This window comes from Haliotis cracherodii, unplaced genomic scaffold, assembly GCF_022045235.1.
Source record: "Haliotis cracherodii isolate W230 unplaced genomic scaffold, xgHalCrac1.p SCAF_15, whole genome shotgun sequence".
NCBI lineage: Eukaryota > Metazoa > Mollusca > Gastropoda > Lepetellida > Haliotidae > Haliotis > Haliotis cracherodii.
In genome coordinates, this window is record NW_027266270.1 from 9065282 (window position 1) to 9083632 (window position 18351).

Below are 18351 nucleotides of genomic sequence, written 5' to 3' on the forward strand. Positions count from 1 at the left end.
TATTATATATGCTTAAAAGGCAAGTTCACACGGAAATGAACCATTTTTTCTTGTACTTTTTCCACTTTAAAAGTGTTAACATAGAAGTATCATAGACAAAAATATAAAAACATCATATTTAATTAACATATTTATTGCACTAAAACGATTTATATTTTTCACATTTACCAAGTGTTCTTTTTCCATAACAAAAACACCATGGCTTATGCCCCTTGCAATATGACGTCATTGGTGCCAATTGATAAACATTATGACGTCATCATGCTTTGTTAGAGCCGCTTCACGTGGTGTAGGTACAGTTTTGTGATTCTAGCATCTCAGATGCCAGCCAGAATTGTGTTATGCTGAGTCACCACTGCGCCGGAGTGTGTCGTAGACCATGTTGTTTTACCGCAAACTGGTCCTTGATATCTTTTGCGTTGAGAATAGACAGGGCCCCAGTTGAATTGGCACCAATTACGTCATAATCTAAGGCGGATAACTCAGGCCTATTTCGCTCGTAAAACGAAGGCCTCATAACGGCATATCACTTTCACACCATTGTGAGCTTCCTACTTTCACTGTGAAAAAAAATGAGTGTATATTTTCAAACACAGATACTAACTAATTCTAAAATTGCGTTTTGTTTAGAAAAAGAAAGAAAGTGATTTTTGCGTGTACACTTCCCCTTTAACTGCTACGGTTACGACAACTTTACAGTTATTATATGTATGTTTTCTTCAGTGATAGTAGTCATTAGACAAGTAGACACTCCTAATTCATACGCATACACATATGTGCAGGACATTAAACAAGCCTCCCATTTATAAATCAAGCTTATATCCTGTATGGAATAACAGATATGTCAGCAAAGCAAGCGAATTCAAGAACAGGTAATTACTGAATGATTATCGCCTATGTCAGTGTTGTAGCCAAGATTGCGAGATTCAAATGAAGACGTGGGTAGGTCAAGTCCACCCATCTGACCGGATTGTACGCACGATACGCCATATTTATTTAAGTTGTTATCACAACATCACCAGCATCGGAAATATACCTTTCAAATTCATATTACAAATAGTTTCGATTTTAAAAAATAAATTATAAGAAGCAAGCACTACTTATTTGGCGACTATGTTTGTCGTAAGAGGTGACTAACGGGCTTGGGTGGTCCGGCTCGCTGACTTGGTTGATGCATGTCATCGATCCCAATTGCATGGATCGATGCTCATGTTGTCAATCACTGGATTGTCTAGTCAAGACTCGATCACTTACAGACCGCCGTCATATAGCGGGAATATTGCTGAGTGCGGCGTTAAACAACAAAAAACACTACAGCGGGTGATTGAAAATGACCACAATCACTAACGTCCGTAAAATATGAATTCCAGCGAGGTCAAGGTGGGGTAGCCTAATGGGTAAGGCGTTTGCTCAGCACGCCGAATACCTGGGTTCGATTCCCCACATGGGAAACCTATTTCTGTTGTCCCCGCCGTTGTGTTGCAATAATATTGCTAAAAGCGGCATAAAACCGTACTAACTCTATATTGAAGCAACAATCACGGCATTATTACCATCTGTATCCGCCATCGAGAGGTACATAGGACTAGGAATATAACAGAATCCACACTCTGCTTCACACCGAAATTCAACCAGTTGATTATTTGAGGACCAAGTCAAAGTCGAAGTCCTCTTTAGGAAAGTTGAAAGGTACTTTACTTTCCACCTTGTCTGAAACAACAATTTTAAAGTACATGTGTCACATAGAGTTTATTAGAGGACTGTGATTCCCGTATCATCTTGGAAATAAAAATTATATTATGCGACTCTTTGTCGAGCGTAGTACATATGTTTTATTTACGGTTCGGAACAAAACGGGGGTAATACTAATTGCTGTATATTTGCGTTGTTTAACGACACACTCAGCAATATTCCAGGTGTATGACGGCGGTCAGTAAATAATCGAGTCTGGACCAGACAATCCAGTGACTGACATCATGAGCATCGGTCCACGCAATTTGGATACGATGACATGCATCAACCAAATCAGCGAGCCTGACCACCCGATCCCGATAGTCGCCTCTTACGACAAGCATAGTCGCCTTTTACGGCAAGCATGGGTTGCTGAAAACCTATTCCTTGTTGAAGATCTTCACGAATATATTACAGATGCAGTGCAATTCAATAATACAATTCAATGTTACCTATTCTACGCCAGATACTCACGAATTACGTTATAACCGTAGTTTACAGTAATGGCAAATCATTGCCTCGCCCTATCATACCGTATCGACTTCTTGATACCCTGTTAAATGATTATCTTGTAAAACATACTGACATACAGAACTATGCAGATACTGTTCATGATTATTTGTTGCCAACTGAAATATGATTCAGGAGCAAGTCAAACCAATATGCTGAAGGAAACAATTTTAGTGCTGACAACTATTGTTTTGAAATGTTCCAAGTTCCAACATTGTACAATGTATCCGACAAAGGAAATACCAACAACACAAATAGCTCAATAAGGTCTTGGGACTTCTGTCTGTTATGAAGTTTAAGTGAAACTGACCGTGTTTTTGATAGAGAGTCCTGTTCCCCTGAGATCCATCACAAACCGACCTGTTGGCCCACACGTAGAGTTTGCCACAGTGGAACATCCGACCACAGTGCCCACTGACAAATGGATATCTGAGCGGTTGTCTGTCTTGTAGAAGGTTGTATCTGACCTATTAATCGCCATATTCTAGGACACACAGATTAATATATAACAGTGATGATTCAAATCCAATTTTACACAACAGAAACATGTGGAACAAAGTGAAACCTTGTGCAATATTAACTTGAAAACAGAATATCGTGGACAGTTGACAGAAACAGTTGAATCAGATACAATCAGCTGTATACGTAGTTCGTAAAACGATGAGTGGGCGGACGAATGAGCTTCTGAACATACTTGGTATGATCGATATACCTTCTCTAACTTTATCAGATTACTGAATTACACTGAATAGTTGGCGAGATCGGACAGTTTCTCTACCTTTATCAAAACAGAAAAATACGTGGAATGGTATGAACGATAGGACACCGTCTTTGTTTTTTTTCAGACCAACTGGGTAGCCCTTGTTGGAATGACGTATTAGAATAGATTCCCAGCAACCTATGATTGCAGGATGGATGCTTTGCGTGATTAACTTACCCCGAAAACTTTGGAATATCAACCATTGCTGCGTCTGGCTTAAGTTCATTTTTTTCCTAGCGAGCTCTCATGTGGCTTGAACATTGCCAACTGCGGCGATCATCAACAAACAAGCAAACAAAGAAACAAACAAACAGATGGCAACTGGATTATGTTTATTTGAACGGAAGCTACACATAAACAACGAACTTACCTGGATATCCAAGCCGAACTTTGAAAAGACATAGTATCCATAGTATCCATAGTAGAATCGTGTGCAATATGGCGCCTGAGTTGCGTCCATGACGTAGGGTGTACTCAGAGAGATGTACTCTGAAGGTGTGCTGTTCATTGCATGACAGTACACCCTAACTCGGGAACCACTCAGTTGTCGTGGGTACAGCCAGTATTCTCCGTCAGTGTACGTGGAACTAAGTTGCCGTACCTCGGTACAGTTCGACACGGCTGAAACGACAATATGTCCAGTTATTGTTGCACGCTGTGAACTCATGAAGATCCGGGTAGAGAAAAGGTCTTCAGTAACCCATATTTACCGTAAGAGGCGATTATGTTTGTCGTAAAAGGGGATCAACGGGATCGGGTTGTCAGCCTCACTGACTTGGTTGATGCATGTCATCGTATCCCAACTGTAGATCGATGCTCATGATATCTATCACTGGATTACCTGGTCCAGACTCGATTATTTACAGACTGCAGTCATACAGCTGGAATAGAGCGGCGTTAAACAACAAACAAACAATTGCTATACGCCGTGACCTAGTATAGTAGGATTCTCTGTTATTTTATTTTGTTATTTTTCTATCAAGTCATGGACATGCGCAATCATTTGTCCAAGTGACAGTTGGGGTTAACGCTGTTTTGAGTAGCATTGTATCTACATCTCCGCGTGTCATCTTAATGTGGCAGGCGAATACCAAGATGGAGCGGGTCTTAAATTCTTACAACTTTGGAGAAACCCAACACCAAGAGCGTGGTGGTGATAAACAAGGAACCACTAACTGGGGTGAATTTGCCCGTCGAATGGCGGCTTCTACAAAGACGATGGGTAGATCACTTAGGTCTGCGGCGCTGACGTAGAGTTGCATACCCTACCAGTGCCAGGATCCGCTGATAATGGGTTTGAACATCAGATTCGCCCAGATAATGATCCTTTGTGTAACAGGATCATGTGCGTGAAGGCCTACTTTGACTCCCCACGTTAACACATCGTGATATACATAACTGAAAACCGGCCACAGCGGTGTTTAACCCCACTCACTTATTCTCTCTCTCAACTCAGTAATTCCAGACCCGTGAAGATCCGGGGTAGAATAGGTCTTCAGCAACCCATGCTTGCCGTAAAAGGCGACTATGCTTGTCGTAAGAGGCGACTAACGGGATCGGGTGGTCAGGTTCGCTGACTTGGTTGATGCATGTCATCGTATCCCAATTGCATGGATCGATGCTCATGATGTCAATCACTGGATTGTCTGGTCCAGACTTGATTAGTTACATACCGCCATCATATAGCTGCAATATTGCTGAGTGCGGCGTTAAAAAAACCCAAACAAACATTAATTCCACAATAGTAACTGGCCAAGGCGGCAATTAACAAAAACCGCTAATGCAGTCACATACTATATTTCTCTTGTTTGAAGTGGTGCGGTCGGGTAGTCTAGTGGGTAAAGCGTTGTCTTGTCACGCCGAAGACCCGGGTTCGATTCCCGACATGGGTACAAAATGTGAAGCCCATTTCTGGTGTCCGCCCCCGAGATAGTGCTCGAATATTGCTAAAAGCGGCGTAAAACCATACTCACTCACTCATTCACTGCTTTGAAGAATTTAATTTCAGCTTCTAATACTATCTGAGATGGTAAATGTCTACACACAAATCAGAACTGTGGCCACCCCACGCTTATATAAGACACACAATCTAAAGTGATAGAAGAAAGAAGGTCATAAGCACACGTACAGTAAACTTTTATCAACTCACGCATGCAAGTCATCGTGATCCATGTACCTTCCGGGTTACAGGTGACATTTCCACACGCTACATATCCCACAATGCACTGTAACGGCAATGACTGGAGCACCGGAGTAAGGTCGTTGATTGGTGAGGAAGTAATGGCGTCCCGAACTGTTGGGGGAGTCGTGCAGTCTACAATGTGCAGTGAGTGACAATTGCTTTACGCCGCATCAAGAATTTTCCAAGTAAACTCAGTGACTACATGTACCCGTGAAGATTCCGGTGTATTGCGACAAGCATAGTCGCCTATTACGGCAAGAATGGGTGTATAAAAACCTATTCTACCCCGGATCTTCACGGGTCACGAGGGGACCCGGGTTAGACATGGTACCCAGCATCCTATGCTGGTCATCAGGGGCGATTTAATGGATCGGGTGGTCAGGCTCTGACTTGGTTGATGCATGTCATCGTATCCCAATTGCGTGGATCGATGCTCATGATATCAATCACTGAATTGTCTGGCCAAAACTCGATTATTTACACATCGCCGTCATATTGCTGGAATATTGCTGAGTGCGTCGTTACACAACAAACAAACAAACAAACAACAATACGTAGCTTCGTAACTGTGACGCGACAGAAACGGCTTTGTGACATACACTTAACACAGGTCGTGCTATCCATCTTCCTAAGGAAAGACAGTGAGTGTGTGAATGTTTGTTGTTTATTGGTAAAGTTGGTAATTAAAAAAAAATATTACTTCACTCAGCAATAACGACAGTTAACATCAAAATCTGTCAGACAATTAGAACATCGATAAATTATATAGTACATACATGCAGTGACACATTCCCAGCCATTGTCTGATGCTGCCACACATCGGGTGTTGTTAGGGCAGCTGTGGTCTTTACAAACACCAAGTATTCGCTAGGGAGACAAAATGTGTGCAAAGAATGCATCATTAATATGAATTAAGAAAAGTATGTGTACATCACTTTGAGATTTAAATTAGGATATTCAGTGTCAATATTGACACATCAAAATAAAAAGGAAAGATTATGAAGCCCTTAACGGGAATATCAAACAGAAAGAACATTATTGCAATAATTTGGGATTACAAACTCGCTAAAATGTTAAATATTTTCTTTGCCTGTCTAAACAGCCCATTATGCCCGATAGTGTATGAGGATATAAATAAATATACTCACACGCAAAAGAAACGCAAGTCGAGTATGCAGTATACATGTTATTTATTTTCAACAGTGAAGACAAGAAATACTAATAGGGCAAGACTGACAAAAGAATTGACTGAAGGCAGTTTAATGGATTAAAAGGCAGATGACATAAATGTTTTTTTCAAATGTTAAGGGCTTACACAGCTTCGGGTCAATACCCAAAATGTCAGTCAATACCTGGTGTGACTACCATTAGCATTGATCACTGCCACACATCTCCAGTACATTGAGTGGATCAGACGATTTGTGAAGGCCCTAGGGATCTTCCTGCACACATCCAGAGCAGCTATGCGTAGTTCATCGGCAGTTGTAGGGACTGGGCGCACATTGTGCAGACGCCTTTGAACCTCATCCCACAAGTGTTCGATTGGGTTCAGATCAGGGCTGAGGGCTGGCCACGGTAGCACGGATGTTGTGTTGTTGCAGAAAGGCCATGGTACATGTAGCTCTGGTAACATGGGGACGAGCGTTGTCCTGCTGGAAAATGTGTTGTTGATGTTTTGCCCAAAACGGAACAACGTGGGGTCTGATCACTTGGTCGATATACCGCTGAGCAGTGACGCCGTGTTCCCGACCTCGACCAACATTCAGAAAGCACATGGGTCCAAGTCTCGCATTAAGTCCAATCCCTGCCCATATCATGACGCTAGGTCCACCCCATGGAACTATTTCCACAACGTTTCTGTCAGCGAAACGATCACCTCGACGCCGCCAAATTCTGCCTCTTCCGTCTGCATGGGAGACACAAAAGCGACTTTCATCAGAGAAGATGACACGCCTCCACTCACGATGACGCCAATTGTGATGACCCTGTGCCCACTGAAGTCGTGCTTGTTGATGCCGTGGTTGGAGAACAGGACGACGTGCTGGTCGGCGACCGACCCGTGAAGATTCCGGGTTAGAATAGGTCTTCAGCAACCCATACTTGCCGTAAAAGGCGACTAACGGGATCGGGTGGTCAGGCTCGCTGACTTGGTTGATACATGTCATCGATCCCAATTGCGTGGATCGATGTTTATGATGCCAATCACTGGATTGTCTGGCCAAGACTCGATTATTTTACAGACCGCCGTCATATAGCTGGAATATTGCTGAGTGCGGCGTTAAACAACAAACAAAAGAAACAAATGCTGGTCGGCGACATCTGAGGTTGTTGGAACGGAGACGTCGGATCACAGTGTCCCGGCTAATGTGTCGATTATGTGTTCCTATGGTCTGTCGAGCACTTTCACTTGCAGTTAGGAACGCATGTCGCTGGTGTTGACGGGTAATCTGCCGATCATGTCGAGGTGTGGTGACCCTTGGACGACCGCTCCGAGTAAGGTCATCTGGGGTATGTGTAGCATTCAATTTGTCTCGATGCAGGAGACGGTAAATTGTTGTTATGTTAACGTTGAAATGACGGGCAACATCTTGGGACAGACTCTCCGTCTTCCAAATGTCCAATAGCCTGGTTTCTCTGAATTTGAGTAAGGCGTGGCATTGTTGACCAAGGAGTGGTAGGTCCAAGAATCGGCCACAGTTTTATACCCACTACAGTTCGTGACAGTTCGTGCATTTTCGATTTCGTGAGAAATGGGTGCATGATACCCACATATTCAATGAAATGGGGCGTTTTGGCGATTCGTTTTTTATGTTGCGTTTTTACGTATTGATAACACCATCAGGCGTCACTACATGCTAAAACTCAATTTATGGTTCTGTGTTTGTTAACTATTTGCTTAAAACACTTGCGTTTTTTTCTGCGTGTGAGTATATAATCACTGCATCTGTAACAGATTTGTTACCTGATTCAGAAAACCAAGACCAAATGGTTATATAACAAGAACTATCGTACTGAAGCAGGACTTCAAACAATCAAAGTATGGTCTTACATTATGATATGACAAATATTGTTCCCTGCAAGTTATACTTTTTTGGTGGAATGGTGAGATGTAGGAATGCCCTGGTTGGCACGGCTCTGAATGCGATTAAAGTGATTTGTATAGCATGCACAGTATCTCTGGAATATTATATATGGTAGGTGGTACTAAAGAAATATTTAACATATTATAGGAAGCAAAGCACTGAGATTGGTAGTTAATTGGTTGGTTGGTTGGTTTGTTGTTTAACGCCGCACTCAGCAATATTCCACCTATATGACGGCGGTCTGTAAATAATCGAGTCTGGACCAGACAATCCAGTGATTAATATCATGAGCATCGATCCACGCAATTGGGATCGATAACATGCATCAACCAAGTCAGCGAGCCTGACCACCCGATCCCGTTAGTCACCTTTTACGACAAGCATAGTCACCTTTTACGGCAAGCATGGGTTGCTGAAGACCTATTCTACCCCGGAATCTTCACGGGTCGAGATTGTTAGTGGCTTTACCCTTGGTGGGGGTTGAAGTTGTGTAAAATGAGAGAGGGTATGTCAGACCACGTCATTCAAAGTAATTGTTTTTCCACCACAATTTTAATCATGGTAAATATGTTCATTGTTGGCTAAAGTTGTCATTAATCGCCAACAGCGGAAGGAATGATGTAAATCCGGCTAGGCTCCAAGCAGGTAGCAAAAGTACTGTAAGTCCCCATGGACCCTAGCATGGTGATCTACCTTCAGCTGCTGGGGATCTATAGTCCTTTTTATATTGTGGCGTTACTTATAGTGATATCTTTTTATAGTTGTATGCTAGTTTTAAATATTTATCTGTGATATTCTAGTAATTTTACTGTCCATCGATGACAGGTTTTTATTTAGTTTAAATATATGTATTAAAAATGGATAATTTCTCGTCACGATATGGCTGAAATATTGCCAGTGTGACGTAAAGCATTAACTCACGCACTCACTCACGCAAAGAACCAATTTGTGTTGTGTATATATACTCACCTGTGGCCAATTGTGTGCTTTGGAAAACACAAAGGGAGCCTCTCTTGTCACAGACACTGACCCATTGCTTCCTGGTCCAGCCTCACTGCTTAGCTCGCATGTGCCATCATCAAGATTAAAGTTATAGGACTTACAGGAATGTCTTGATAAACATTCCTTGGCACAAATCACAACGCCTGAAGTCACAAAAGTATCAAAAACAGCTCCACTCAATCTTGAATGTTCTTCGACTGGCAGTTGACTTAATGGGGAACATGTCTTCTCGCTGGCACCAACAAGAACAACAGCATTAAGTAGAAATAATACTCTCCGAGTTGAATATTTAGTGCGATCGGGCATGATGGAAGGACATCAATTAGGAGAACGTTTACTCCGTTGCTTGATTATATATTATATTTACCTGGAACCATGACAACAACCTCATAATAATCATCAACTTCTAAACCCCGTAACCTTCAACGTGTAGACATAGCGTGAATTTCGCCCATTGAATTTACCATCGTGTGATTTCAATCAGTTATAAAAATCATATTGGTTAATTACGGACAGAATATTTAAGTGTGCATGTGTGTGTATTTGTTGTTTAACGCCGCACTCAGCAATATTCCAGCTATATGACGGCTGACAACCCGATCCCGTTTGTCGCCTCTTACGAAAAGCATATAGACCGCCGTCATATGACTGGAATATTGCCGATTGCGGCGTTGAACATCAAACAAACACAGAGCTACGGGCTGTCCCATAGTGTTTTCCTAAAAGAAATCCCCGATGCTTCAGCAAATGTGAATGTTCGTGATCTCACAGCCAATGTAACATGATTCACTTCCCAAAAGAATTGTGCCTCCAAGAAGGGGGACCTTATATTTTACTTTATGCAACAATATATTTACTTATCGAGTTGGAAAAAGGACCGGTAAAGGTGATATACAGACCGCCATCGTATAACACGTTTTCATAAATGGACGGGGATGGAGTCTTAGGTCATAAGATTGCGGATTGGGGCATGAGAAAAATAAAGGTCACTTTATCTAATTGTGTCATTAATTTCACAATATCGCCATTAAATGGAGTTCATACAAGAAGACCATGGCCATTTGAATAGGTTCGCCCCTTTAGCAGCTGTCCTTACTGCTGTGCGCTGAGGACAAGCATGTGACATCTAGATCTATTTAAGGGAAGTGATGTTTGTTTGTTGTTTAACGCCGCACTCAACAATATTCCAGCTATATGACGGCGGTCTGTAAATAATCGAGTCTGGACCAGACAATCCAGTCATTGACAGCATCGATCCACACAATTGGGATACGATGGCGTGCATCAACCAAGTCAGCGAGCCTTACAACCCGATCCCGTAAGTCGCCTCTTACGACAAGCATAGTCGCCTTTTACGGCAAGCATGGGCTGCTGAAGACCTATTCTACCTTCGATCTTCACGGGTCTAGGATGATTGTCCAGACATGGCTTAAGTACCTGACCCGTGAAGATTCCGGGGTAGAATAGGCCTTCAGCAACCCATACTTGCTGTAAAAGGCGACTATGCTTGTCGTAAAAGACGACTAACGGGATCAGGTGGTCAGGCTCGCTGACTTGGTTGATACATGTCATCTATCCCAATTGCGTGGATCCATGCCCATGATGTTAATCACTGGATTGTTTGGTCCAGACTCGATTATTTATAGACCGCCGTCATATAGCTGGAATATTGCTGAGTGCGGCGTTAAACGACAAACCAACCAACCAACCAAACTTAAGTACCTTGTGGGACATAAAATTCTTACCTTTGACATTATACAAATCATGGAAATGACGCCTTACTTTTACCCTTACATTTGTTACAAAAGTAGTTTAACATTGAAGTTGCTTTACATACCAAAGCTTAATTTTAAGGTGTATTATGTGTTTTTTCTCAAAGAAACGATCTCCGCATCCAAGGAACGCAATTCACCACGCCTGATCATCCTCATCAACAAGGGCGAAAACAGCTTCCTAACATCCTACATTGTGTGTCCAGACAAAGGGATCTTGCCTAGATCCATCCATTTTAGATGCAGCCTTTTTACTTTATCTGCATTGTATGCGAGACACGTGTTTTAGATTCCTGAAAGAGAGAAAAAGGATCGATACTATTAGATACGTATGGCATTCCCAAGTGCTTACTTACATGTAAGTCCACACTACCTCATCATCTTCGCTCAATATGTCAATTCGTGTAGCAGTCAGTACGTTGTTTAATTGACATGCATTGGAAGATAACAGGCTACATTTCCTGTGTTAGCAGCAGTCGTCACGCATCAGTTCGCCAACTCACTGCTCTAGGATACTGAACAAAGCTCTACCGATACCACTTCGAGGTTCATAAACTGGCTGATCAGCATCCCGCCCCAAGGGTTGATCTAAAGTATCATCATTCCACGGCACAATACAAAACATTTCTAAAGCAACATTTAGAAAATCGACAAAATCCTTTCAATAAGAAATCTAAAACCAGAGTCCATTTAATGCTTCCGACTATATCATAATCATGTGTTTACGAATCACTATCAAATAATGACATTACCAGGAGTGTTCTGACACGTGAAGATCCGGCGTAGAATTGGTATTCAGCAACCCATGCTTGCGGTAAAAGGCGACTATGCTTGTCGTAAGAGGCGACTGACCGTGGATCGATGCTCATGATGTCAATCATTGGATTGTCTGGTCCAGATACTGTTTGTTTGTTGTTTTACGCCGCACTCAGCAATATCCCAGCTATATGACGGCGGTCTGTAAATAATCGAGTCTGGACAAGACAATCCAGTGATTGATATCATGACAACCCGATCTTTTGTTACCTCGTTCGACAAGCATTGGTCCGAAGTCCAACCTACTGGGGTGACAAGAAGAAGCTGATCAGTTATTTTTGTTTCTAGTATAGCACACGTCACATCGTATATAATCCAGAGCCGACCACAAATATACATGTTGAGCAAATCTATGTTAACTGATTTAGAACAAATGGATATTTGCAAATTTTATAGAAAAGATTTATCGGTAAATTTACACAAAGTTTGCAGTGAGAACTTCATATGTTAACATCAAAGAAAAATGGAAGACATTATCACTCTTAACCTAGTCCGTTACTGATTAAATCATAAGTGTTTGGGATCCGTGAAGTTCCGGGTTAGAATTCGTCCTCAGCAACACATGGTTGTCGTAAGAGGCGACTAACAGGATCGGGTGGTCAGGCTCGCTGACTTGGTTGATGCAGGTTATCGTATCCCAACTGAGTGGATCGATGCTCATGATATTAATCACTAGATCATTTACAGACCGTCATATAGCTGGAATACTGCTGTGTGTGGCATTAAACAACAAACAAACAAACATAAGTGTTTGCAACTTACAATAGTTATGACGGACAGTATATTCATTAAGAGTTCATAGTTTCATCAGAGTTAATTCAGTTCATATTTTCAGTCGTTGGGGTTGACAATTTGTTTCGCCAAACGTTTCGTGCATTGTAGTATACAATAACATAACCATGGTCTCTAATATAACATTTATGAACGTAATCTTTGAATATGGTCTACATCTTCCCGAGGCCCTTGCCGAACTAGGCTGGACTAACGAGTCTTTGAACAGTCTAATCAAAATTGCATAACGAACTTGACATCCGGTTCGTAAACATGGATTTCAAGATGCAGATTTCGGTCGATTGAAGGATTTTCAAAGCATGTGTTCCGCTAAGTGGGCGTCGACAGATATTTTGCAAATCTTTTCATGTTTTTATTCAAGATGCTCAAGTGATTTGATGCACTTTTCAAGGTGATTATCGATCAGATCGTCTTGACTTGGCGCCGCCATTTTGTTTTGAAACAATTGCAAGTGATATGAGAGGTGGTATCAAAATGAAAGACATAGTAGGGACATGTCTGTAAACAGCCACTGGTGGCGGTACAGTGGAGCCCAGAAATTCCAGCCTACTTCGGCAAGGGTGGAAACAGGACTTTTACAGTCAGTTAACGCCCTTGCCTCGGGAAGAAGTAAGGTCTATTGATACTCGAAATCTGAAATCGAAAGCCTAACCTAGCACTGATATTTTGTCACTGTCGTCCAGTTCAAATCTAAACTGTGAACATCAAAAAGCTGTTTGTAAAACAAATTGAATAAAAGAGTCAACACTGTTAACTTAGGCATGTATAATCAATAAAGTTTCCAGATAGTTGTTGCTAAAGAACATCACCTTGTCTTGCACAACTTCGCATATTGATTTATGTGATTTATTATTGATGGTTCACTTGAATAGAAGGCGTAATCATGAGATTTCTGTAATGTTAATTCAAATATCCTTCTGGCATCAGCGGGTTATAAACAGAGTGACAAAGTGATTTCAGAATACAGGACGCAAATCAGTATCTGAAAAGTAAACAGTCTAAATATGCGAGAATGTGGAGACAAACATTAAAACGCATCCGATGTATTGTTTGTTTACTCATTCGGCAATGTTCAGCTATATGACCGCGAGCCTGGATAATCGAGCCTGGGCCAGACAATCCAGTGATTAACGTCATGACCCACGCAATTGTGATACGATGATATCAGCACAGTCACAGCGCCTGACCACCCGATCCATTAAGCCGCCGCGTACCACCAGCATACAATGTAGGCTGCTGGAGATCTATATTCTTACCCGGAATCCTTACGGGGGATCCCCCCGGTGCCCCGCCGTGATAAGGTAGAATTATGCTGAAGATGACGTAAACTTAACTCACTCACTCACAATGTTGTGTGCCATTTTTTCTCAATCCTGTTTGTTTGATATATAAATAAAAGAAAACAAAAACAATTTAATGTTCAAAAGTTGTTATTCCAGTTATGGTTATTATTTTTTGAACATTTGTCTGCTAAAAACACTTGTTTACTTTTAGCGTTTGCAAAAGACTTGTTGTTGACAGCATGATCTGTGGTTCTAGAGCTTTAAAGCAGAGAACACACAGTTATGTCAGACAATGACTAGTGAAGGTAAATCTTCTCAAAGACAAAAGTAAAATGAATTTATTTATTTATGAATATTAATAATCGTGAAGATATGAACTATGTGGATTCTTGTATTAATTGATCTTCTGTTTAATCGCGGGATTGCTTGCAAAACTTGTTTGTTTGTTGCTTAACGCCCAACTCAACAATAGTTGCCATTTGTCACCACACGTACGCCCCTTTCCGTAACCTGCAAGTACACTCTTCGATGAATGTTTTGTGTGAAAACAAGACAAACCAATCAGAATGTACATATGACTTCAATTACTTCGGTTAAAGAATCCCTCAGGAATAATGTTTGATTTTACACGTCTTGCGTTTTTAAAAAATACCCAAGATACAGTTGAATGTGTTCTACCATACTGTATAATAATGCAAGTCCCAATGTGTTGCCAACAGCATCTGGAATATATATGATATATGGGGGAAATATATATGAATCATTACGCAACGAGTTGACAATTCTTTAGCTATTTGCGCTTAGACGGAACCCATGCCAGTCACGAAAATGGCCAAGAGAGGGGCACGAATCGCTATTCGGCTTGTCCCGGATTAACACGAGTGGGTCACGAATGCAATAGTTGCCTCCGTCTGGATCAGACAATCCACTGATTGATAACTTAAGTTCAGCCTCATGTCCTGAATCTGTAAATCTTAAATTATAACGTGTTTCATTATAGCCTTGAAGACCTTGCGGTTGTATGAGATAGGCCCAAGCTTAATGGATTCAGGGGTAGAATACTGGTTCTAAGTAACATAAAGGGTTGACACGATGCAAAGAGTTGACTGGAGATAGGGAGGACTGGAATAAAGTATTTTAAAGTTAGTTTGCCAAATATACAGTTGTCAATAATAGTATGCATAGCTGCATAAAATACACAGTAAGACAGTGAAGCTGTCAGGAATTATCACGATTGCTCAGGCGAGGTGAAGTGGGGTTTAACTTCGCATGCACGCGCGTGTTTGTGTGTATGTGGCTGCTTGTACTAGTCCAGACTAATACTGATTTTATGGTGCTAGCCCACTGAGATACCATGCCACAGTTTTAATTTGAATACCCTACTCAGACACAGTATACTGACACAGTAGCACAGTATGACGCAGCCTTGGATCGAAACCCGGACCTTCCACTCTCCATGCGGAAGCTGTACCACTGAACCACGGAGGCAGTCGCACAAGAGAAAGAGATGCTTTTCACAATAACCCTCACGATGGCCTCCCTCAGACACTGATACTTCGTGAGGTAAGGTACTTGCATGTTGATGCCTAATCAAATTTACCGAAAGTGTCAAAGATTAACCACGGATCCGCCCCTCTCTCCTTTGAAGAAGGATACAGGATTCATTACTAAACCAAAAGCTACGAAAACGCTTGGCAAGCCACTGATGATGTTATTGACACCACTACAACCGTTGAAGATAATTACATTGAGGTAAAATAACAGGGGGCTTTCTTGCTCGGACTTTGGCAGCTCGTAAATGTTAAACGGACAGTCTTGTGAGCATATGGCATCTACACCAGGAATTTGTGGTTCCAGGGAGTGTCCTGATAGTGGGTTCAAATCCTGATTTGCCTTCATTGTTCTCAAGTTTGTTGGCGTCATGACCATGAGTGTCAATCACAACCTATTAGTGGTAAACTTTCATCACTTTCAGCATTCTTACTTCTATCGATCTACGCAATACAGGATACCATAACATGAATCATCAATGTCAGCGAGTCTGACCACCGGATCTGTTAGTTGCAATTTACTGCAAGCATAGGTTCCTAAAGACCTATTCTAACCTGGGTCTTCACAGGTCTAAAAGGCGACTTACAGGATCATCATACCCCAATTGGATAGATTGATGCTCATGGTATCAATCACTGGGTTCATACTTATTTATTTACAGACTACATTGATTTAGCAGGAAAAAGGCTGTGTGTGGCATTAAAAACAAACAAACAATGGGTATTGAGTCCTTTCAATTGTTTGCATTAATTCTGTCCTTGTGACGTCAACTATATGACTAAGTCTAAAACCATAAAGAGGCCAGTTTAAGAACAATCCTATATCCAATTCCTTGATCAACATATCCCGACACGATAGTTCCCATTCCAATACTTCCTAAACGGTACAGGTAAACAAACAGTGGATCTAATAAGAAACAAAGGCAGTAGATGTTTTATTTCTGAATATGAATCATCACACAATCATGACAATAATCATCATAATCATGCATCACATGGATTAATGCTTGTACACACATGACTTCAGTTAGCTCTTATCTTAGACGAAGGCTCACTAAAGAAATATTTTTGTTCATCACAAGAACACATCTAAGGGAAAACCTATTTGCTAAAATATATGTAAAAAGGAAAAATAGTAGAACATTAAAGTCTTCATTTGAACTGCAGGAATCAAACAAATATTTCACAAAGGAAATATTGCACTCTCCATGTGATATTTACTTGTTCTCATCCTTGAGCAGTGACCTAAATAATTTCATGCTTAAGGCATTAAAACTAATCTAAATAATCTAATTCTGAAAGCTGTAGCATTTTGTAGATCAATCAAAAGACATAAGGAGAGAAACTAAACAATACTTTACAAAACTTCATTTTTTATCATTTTTGTCACAAGACCTTGTACATTTGTCACATACAGGGTGTGTACCTTGGTTAAGTAAACATATCAGGAAAATATGGCAAATATCAGCAGGACAAAGTGCCAATATGGGGTCTATGTAGAATTTTTATTTTAAAGTGAACTTTTTCAACCACTCCTTAAAACAGACTGCATCAAAAATATATTCATCCATTCTAATTTACAGCATTCCACACTCAAAAAGCCATAAACCTATCCTAAGTTTTCACAAAGCTTCTAAGACTTTTCACTAATTATTCCTAGTTTCCTCGAACTTTAAGTATCATTATTTTGGTTGAAGTTTTTTCCTTTTTGTTGCTAGATCTATATATTGGTCATTCTTTTGGATTTCTTTTGAATGGCTGGTTGTTGATATTGATCGGGTGGTCAGACTCGTTGTCTTGGTTGATGCATGTCATCGTATCCCAATTGTGTGGATCGATGCTCATGATGTGAATCACTGTATTGTCTGGTCCAGACTCGATTATTCACAGACCTCTGTCATATAGCTGGAATATTGCTGAGTGGACAGTTAAACAACAAATAACCTAACCTTACCTCACAAAATGCTTGGACTTTGTACTTACAACACTCCTAACTTAGTGATGGGATCCCTACAGTATCACCGTGGTATGTCATCCTACTGGGGGAGGCAATCCTAGAGTCAGGGACTTTGTACTTACAACCCTCCTAACTTAGTGATGGGATCCCAACAGTTTCACCGTGGTATGTCATCCTATTGGGAGAGGCAATCCCAGAGTCAGAGACTCTGTACTTGCAACACTCCTAACTTAGTGATGAGATCCCAACAGTTTCACCTTGGTATGTCATCCTATTGGGGGAGGCAATAACAGAGTCAGAGACTCTGTACTTACAACACTCCTAACTTAGTGATGCGATCCCTACAGTTTCACTGTGGTATGTCATCATATTTGGGGAGGCAATCCCAGAGTACTCTGTATTTACAACACTCCTAACTTAGTGATGAGATCCCAACAGTTTCACCGTGGTATGTCATCTTATTGGGGGAGGCAATGCCAGAGTCAGCAGGTGTGTGCCCAGTTGATGAAACAAGCATGGGTAAGGTGCTGACACACTGACATGTAGGATCATAACAGGGGCTGATGTGGGATTCAAATCCAAGACCAGCGCAGATGAAGAACACAATTCTGTCCAACACCCCTGGGACACTTATCCTATCCTCTAATTCATCACAGGCTTTAAACAATTTGAGGAATATGGTTAATCTATCAAAGGCAAACGTAACTGTGATCACATATACTTTCTGATAAATGAAGCTTGATTATGATGATTTTGATGAAATCAAACTTTTCCAATGGAAACAGAAAAAAATATACATTCTAAAAATCCCTAAAGAGCAAAAGGTATGAGTTGACAAACCTGATCTTTGAGTGTGCACTTCCAAGAAAGAGTACCGGGTACCTACTAGTTTTAGAGATATGGTCTGGACAAA

The 18351-nt window shown here is 41.1% G+C and overlaps 1 protein-coding gene across 1 annotated transcript; it reads right to left on the reverse strand.

Moving 5' to 3' along the window:
* Positions 1-1639: 1639 nt before the first annotated feature.
* Positions 1640-9574, reverse strand: LOC139462662 (uncharacterized). The gene is made up of 6 exons (XM_071244491.1): positions 9236-9574; positions 5960-6050; positions 5151-5315; positions 3372-3622; positions 2602-2725; positions 1640-1710 (listed from the first exon to the last, which is right to left on the reverse strand). The coding sequence occupies exons 1-6, from the start codon at positions 9572-9574 to the stop codon at positions 1640-1642; spliced, it is 1041 nt and encodes a 346-aa protein (XP_071100592.1).
* Between the last annotated feature and the right edge of the window lie 8777 nt (positions 9575-18351).